The sequence below is a fragment of the Limulus polyphemus genome, unplaced genomic scaffold, assembly GCF_000517525.1.
Source record: "Limulus polyphemus unplaced genomic scaffold, Limulus_polyphemus-2.1.2 Scaffold4324, whole genome shotgun sequence".
Taxonomy (NCBI): domain Eukaryota; kingdom Metazoa; phylum Arthropoda; class Merostomata; order Xiphosura; family Limulidae; genus Limulus; species Limulus polyphemus.
The window spans coordinates 80244-87534 of record NW_013669934.1 but is presented as its reverse complement, the minus strand read 5'-3'; the positions used below and the strand labels follow the sequence as shown (position 1 = coordinate 87534).

Genomic DNA, 7291 nt, shown 5'->3' with positions numbered 1-7291 from the left:
AAGAAAGGACTTGTGTCGCTAAAGTTTCGTCGGAACGAAGTTACGGAAAATTAACTAACGGACGGAGACGTAACAATACTTTAAGAGTGGGGACGGTATAAAAAAAGGAAATGTGAGTAAAAACTCAATTATTATATGGTATGTGTATAAACACTATTGTGATAGATAGGATGATTTCTCGCTTTGACATGTAAATGTGTGTTTTAAATTATAACTTGTAATTTGGTACAAGTTCTCAATTATCTTATTGCCTTGAAGAGAAGTAACTTTCACTTTTCTAGATTTGATTTTAGCCTAATGTAAATGCAATCATATTTGTTATACAAATGATACATGTATCATATAAACTTTAAGTAACACGCTTTTATCAGTAATAAAACTTTATTGGAAAAAGAAAACTAATGCAAACATTATGCACACAAACTACGTCCATATACAAAAATGACCAGACTTCACTGAATCCATCATATATATATATATCCTCTTAACTCTCAGCTAAATATTTGAGCTCTTCCGAGGTTAACGTACAACTGGGGAAGTTCTGAGCACAGAGATTAAGGGACAGGCCAGTAACACCGATGTCGTAAGCTTCATGGTATTTCTGGAAACTCTCTCCTCCATCTATGTTGTTGCTAACGAAGAGAAAGTAATAAGTTACCAAGCAGTCAGACAGTAAAAATAAAGTACATCAAATACTGATGATAAACAACACTTTATCACGTAAACAGAAATTGTTGATAAATTAAGGCAACCCTGATCACATTTACAGATTATGTTCACAATTTAAAGCAACATTTTCTAAGTGGATCCTCTCAACAGAATGCGATGGTTTTGAATACATAATGTCTGTTTAGTAATCTAATTGATATATAAGTATTCCTACCATTATTCGCAGATTAGACAAAAACCTCGATACTAATGTTTATACTATGTTTCTGAAGACTAGGCCTACTTACTCGAATACACGAGACAGCTCAATGTTATATTCATGAGGGCTAACTCCAACTTCACAGACCATCTTCTGAAGACAAGTATCTTTATCATTCTTCGCAATCACGTCGAAGATTTCAGTTAGGCCTAACGAAGGATTTCGGAGATCGTCATCGATGCCCTCATTGTTACGTTTATGAATCCTATGATGGTAATGGGAACTATAACCCCTGTACGTACGTCCATGTCCATATGATGGGTAGTGGCCGTAACTGTAGTAAAATGGGTGGTGGAAAGCCACGTGTTTCAGAAGTAACAAACCTAGCAGACTCTCCACCGAATACCATTGAATGGCGAGAAGAATGAACAAAAGAACTGTGGCGATTTTCATTATTTCTACAAAATAAAAAGACAGATCCTTCATTCAATAGTTAAACAAACGTGAATAATTTATTTTATTCATATTCCAAAGTGAAATAGTTTCCGTATTCTTAGACTCTGGACGTTATAATTACATAGTATATTTTCAGATATTATAACGAGTTAGTCACAATCGCTTAACGTTCTTTTCTCTCTCTCTCTGTTTAGAACAGATCAACCTGCACTTATTTAATTGTTGATCTTGAGAAACCAAAAACATTTTTTTACTATGTAGTAATGTCCAATATGCACATAATGCAATACAATAATGAACAGTATATGAGTCTGTGCTTTAAAACTGGGGCCTCCGATCTAACAGCCAAGAATTCGTACACGAGTATACGAATACAACATATGCTAGAGAGTTTAAAGCTCAATTATAAGTATAATTTAAAATAACAGACACATTTAACTTAATCGATCCTGACATATCGTATACTTACGTTGTCTGTAAATCTCTTTTCAAAGGCCTATAAACTTTCCTTGATATTCTGGTAAGGTCTGTCTGTCTGATATTCTATCGTATCGTATTGACTTGGAAGGACTTTTGATTTTAAAATCTAACAACTGTTTCAGGAGCTTTTATACTAACCGACTAGCAAATTACTCAATCCTTTCAGAAACAATATATTAGTTGAACTTGGACTACTCAAGGTCAGTGAAAGTGATTTCACTTGAATATGTGCTGCATGTCACGAGGTTAGGTTAATGAACCTAAGATGACCGGTATCTGGTGTCAATTCCCTACTGACCGATGGTCTGTGGTTCGGCTGTAAGAAGTACAATATGTTCTGTTGATTTTCTAATCAGCAAAGTATAGATTTCATCATGCTGTACGTAAGACAAATAAAATAAAACAAGTCAACTTCGTAAAACCTGTCATTTGTTTCATCAAAGAAAAATTTGTATCTATACTTATATATATATGATCTTACAGGGACGCCATTTAGGTAGAGCAAGGGGGTAATTACCTCCCTGTGTTTAGTATCATTTGTTTCTTTCGGGAACAATACATTTAAAATATGTAGTTTGTATTATTTGGATGATGATGTAATAACACAGAGCAAATGTTCCAAAAAGGGACTGATTTTCACATTTGAATCTGTATAACACTCAAGCGTTATTAATTCTAAACAAATGCCAGAACTTTCATATACACAGCTGGTGAGTGTCTTGTGGCTACAATAAATAAGTTTAATCATAAGATCTCTTCTCCCTAAAACTACCAAATTCGAATCATTTTTGAAAGAGAATAAAGGTTATTTTGACTAAAAATCAACGTAACAAATAATTTAAAACTATATTTTTAATGATACATTTTTCATGGATTATGAATATATGCGTAGTTTACTAATATATAGAATAAGGTTTTGCGAAGTTTATGAATATAACAAATATTACGGATACGGTTTCTTGTGGTTTATCTATTACGAATATTGTGGATACTCTTTCGTGCAGTTTCATAATATAAGGAATACTGCGGATAGTGTTTCGTGTGGTTTATAAATACTAACTAAGGATTCTCATTAAAGAAGTAGCCCGGCATGGCCACGTGGTTAGGGCGCTTTCAGCTGTGGGGGCGTTATAATGTTGGTAAAAGAGTTGGCGGTGGGTGGTGATGACTAGTTGTCTTCCCTGCAGATAGCCCTAGTGTAGCTTTGCGCGAAATTCAAAACAAACAAACATTGAGGAAGCAATAATTGTAAAAAGGACAATATTAGATAACGCCCCTTCTTCTTTCTCATGTTATTAAATCCCTAATGTTATCAGATACTAATTGCATAACCTGCTTTTTGAAGGTAATAATTGACTCACTTAATTGATTATGTACTGGTGTCTCTAAATTCAAAGCGAAAAGTCTATGAAAAGTGGACCTATTTCAGGGCGATATTTTATCCCCCTTCTCCGACAAAAATCCTCAAGCAAAAGAGCATTTGTACGCCGTAGGAAAGATTACAGTTACCACACAAAAAATTATGATAATCACTGTGGGTGATGGATGCTAACACACATAATGGATCATCTTTATAGTAAAATAACGAATATACTAGATCAGGTTCTGCGTAGTTTAAGAATACAATGAATACTGAGAATAAGGTTTTATGTAGTTTGTTAACGTAGCAAATAGTGAAAGTACGGTTTAGTGTAGTTTGTTAACGTAGCAAATAGTGAAAGTACGGTTTAGTGTAGTTTGTTAACGTAGCAAATAGTGAACCTCAGTAGTTGTAACGTTAACAAACTACACAAAACCGTACTCCTCAGTAGTTGTAACGTTAACAAACTATACGAAACCGTACTCTTACTATTTGCTACGATAACAAATTACACAAAACCGTATTATCAGTATTTGTTACATTAAAAACTACATAACACCATACTCTTACTATTTGTTACGTTTATAAACTACACAAAACCGTATAATACGGTTTTGTGTGACTTATGAATATACAAAATGCTGAAGATACATTTGGAAGTGTAATATAATTCAACTACTGATATTGCTAGCGTGCATTATATACTAAATACACTGTCACCAATGTCCTGTTTTGATGTTTCTTGGGTCGCTCAGCTGACCAACAGAAATCTCAATTGTTTCCATTCTTTACGAATAAGGAAAAATTTTAAATATAATTCATAATCCTATGTTGTAAAGATAATTAAAACTTATGCGTATAGACAGACATGTTACAGATTTTTTGTAGTTATAATTTTATACATGCAATGTTTTTAAATAACTCCATAACGCCAGGTGTTCTACTATGTAGCAGAAAGTCAGACATGTTACTGATTTTTTAAAAAAAACTTAACAGGACATTTCTGTCTCTAAAATATTCATTATTAGCTTCCAGTTCAGTTCAATTGAAACATATAAAATGAGATAACTTTGGACCTTCAACCGTGTTTAGTACTCGTTCTTTAAAACCTATTCTTATCCTATTTTAGTTGATTTCATTTTACTACTGACTTCACATTGGGAGGTCATTACAGCTTAACTAAAATCTATTAGAAAAATTATAAAATATAGGGTATAAATCACCGAAGTTGGAGTATGTTTCGGACATGCTATTTACAAAGGAAAGTGGCAAAGGTTTCTGCTGATATACTTCTCAATTTCATATTAAGTGAATAATATATGAAAGTTGTTGTTGTTTGTTATTAAGCACAAAAGGCTATCTGTGCTCTGCCCACCACGGGTATCGAAACCCGATTTCTAGCGTTGTAAGTCCGCAGACATACCGCTGTGCCACTGGGGGGCATATATGAAAGTAAAAAACTAGTGTTTGTGTGTCCCGTAAGTAAGGTATACTATATTATTTTTTTATTGTTACTTACATTAACAGTACTGTTTATAGTTTTTTGATATATTTATCTATAATTCTTTATTAGTATATTTTAATTCTATAATAGTATAGTGATTTAGGTTTACCCTAAACTACCTAAGATGGCCGAAACCTCGTGAGTTATTGTTGGGTTTATGGCCGAAAATACCACTAACAGTGAAGCTTGACATCTGAAAAAACAATCCATTCTAATCTTTATAAGTAATAAAACTATACTTAATTTAATAAACTACACACCTTAATTCACTTTTGGGACCAACACGAGAGGCAAACAGAAATAGTAAAAAGGTACAGATTAAAATATGGTTCTGCCAGGAATAGTGGAATTAAATATAATAGACAGATGCCCCATCAGAGGTCGCTTTTGTAGGATAAAAAGAGGTAGTAGTTTTATTTTTAGATGGGAAGAATACAGTGGCGAAAATTTCAAAATTTGGTTTGGGGGCGAGACCCGTCGAAAATCTGACATACTGAAACTAGAGATATTGCATATTTATGAAGGTTAAACATTTATGCATCGCAATCGGTAGGACGCGATTTGATTTTATAATATAGATATTTGATGCTGGTTAAAGGTTGTTGCTGTAAATATCCCAAAACGTTTACTTGGGAAATCATTTGAAAGATATCTGGTAATCTGTTATACAGCAATACAATTCAGCGATGATATAGCACAATCTGGCACTTGCATAGTTGAAATTTCAAAAGATAAAAACTTCAATCAAAAACATCCAACTACCGAGTCTTATAAAACTTACTAATATATACACGTGATCTGGCCCAACACGCCTTTTGGAATTTGGGTTCATGATAAAATATGTACTAATGTTTAATGGCGTGGATTCATATAATTTCCTACAAATTAAAGTGTGGGGACAATTGCCCTCCCCAAATATCTTCCACTTTTATATTTATATAATATTTTTATCTTCATTATGCTGACTGTTTTACGTATGAAAATTAGCACTATATTATGGACAGATTGGTAGGTTATTACTACTAGCCACAGTCCAGTGGTACAATGACCCCACTCCGCGGGTTACTACTCTCTCTCTCTACAAACATACAAAACCGTTTTTCACTTTCTTGACATCACAGTGACCATTCGAGGTTAAACAGCGTGACCTTAGACGCGGAGATTACACAAGAAGCGACAAACCAATGTTATCTACTGCTATAAAAGAGGTTTGAGAGAACTGTGTAAAACATATGGTCACCTAGCGGTCGATACAACGTAAACATATTTGTCCAAAACCACAGCAAAATGACCAGTAAGTTAAGATATTCGTTTTAATAACACATAAAATCTGTTTCTGTGTAGAACTTAAGATAACAAATCCTAGATTTGCTGTTAGAAATAAAGTGGTTTCAATTTTACCAGTACCACTTTTTATAACAATATAACTGTCTGGTATAGTAGTGTAACTGTTACCAACTGTGTAATGTAATTGTTATTAACTGTGTGGCATAGTAGTGTAACTGTAACTAACTGTGTAGTGTAGTAGTCTAACTGTTATTAACTGTGTGGCATAGTAGTGTAACTGTAACTAACTGTGTAGTGTAGTAGTCTAACTGTTATTAACTGTGTGGCATAGTAGTGTAACTGTTACTAACTGTGTAGTGTAACTGTTACCAGTTGTGCGATATAGTAATGTAACTGTTACTAACTGTGTAGTATAACTGTTATTAACTGTGTGGCAAAGTAGTATAACTGTTACTAACTGTGTAGTGTAGTAGTATAACTGTTATTAACTGTGTGGCATAGTAGTGTAACTGTTACTAACTGTGTAGTATAGTAGTATAACTGTTACTAACTGTGTAATGTAGTAGTGTAACTGTTACTAACTGTGTAGTGTAGTAGTATAACTGTTACTAACTGTGTGGCATAGTAGTGTAACTGTTACTAACTGTGTAATGTAGTAGTATAACTGTTATTAACCGTGTGGCATAGTAGTGTAACTGTTACTAACTGTGTAGTGTAGTAGTATAACTGTTATTAACTGTGTGGCATAGTAGTGTAACTGTTACTAACTGTGTAGTGTAGTAGTACAACTGTTATTAACTGTGTGGCATAGTAGTGTAACTGTAACTAACTGTGTAGTGTAGTAGTATAACTGTTATTAACTGTGTGGCATAGTAGTGTAACTGTTACTAACTGTGTAGTGTAGTAGTATAACTGTTATTAACTGTGTGGCATAGTAGTGTAACTGTGTAGTGTAGTAGTATAACTGTTATTAACTGTGTGGCATAGTAGTGTAACTGTGTAGTGTAGTAGTCTAACTGTTACCAGTTGTGTTGTTTAGACTGTCACCAGCCATGAAGGTTTCCATAGTTCTTCTGTCCGTTCTTCACTGAAATGTTTATGGAGGGCCTGTTGCTTCTGCAACTCATGGTTTTACACCATCCATTATAATACAAATACTGTTCATCACGTGGATATGATTGGTATAAAATCTTCACGTGTCATTAAATAATCTCACAATATACCATATAATTCAAATCACTAAAGTTTACCAGCTACCAACTTCACAAGTGTCAAGATGCCTGATCTCCTGATCGGAATTTAGGTCTTTTGTGACCTAGGAGGGTCAGGTACTCTA

General features: G+C 33.8%; 2 protein-coding genes across 3 annotated transcripts in view; both read right to left on the bottom strand.

Annotated features, from left to right (window-relative positions):
• Positions 1-7291, bottom strand: part of LOC106470965 (putative methyltransferase DDB_G0268948) — a 35400-nt gene that overhangs the window by 12944 nt on the left and 15165 nt on the right. The window contains exon 8 of the mRNA XM_022399606.1: positions 4849-4852. Coding sequence (XP_022255314.1) covers positions 4849-4852 — 4 coding nt within the window. The remainder of the gene's footprint in view (positions 1-4848; positions 4853-7291) is intronic.
• LOC111088735 lies at positions 443-2164 on the bottom strand. 2 transcript variants are annotated; one of them, XM_022399607.1, is made up of 3 exons: positions 1794-2164; positions 957-1326; positions 443-632 (listed from the first exon to the last, which is right to left on the bottom strand). In XM_022399607.1, the coding sequence occupies exons 2-3, from the start codon at positions 1319-1321 to the stop codon at positions 485-487; spliced, it is 513 nt and encodes a 170-aa protein (XP_022255315.1). In that variant the 5' UTR covers positions 1322-1326; positions 1794-2164; the 3' UTR covers positions 443-484. The 2 variants fall into 2 exon arrangements, with proteins under 2 accessions (XP_022255315.1, XP_022255316.1); XM_022399608.1 differs by lacking the exon at positions 1794-2164 and having other exon boundaries at positions 957-1332.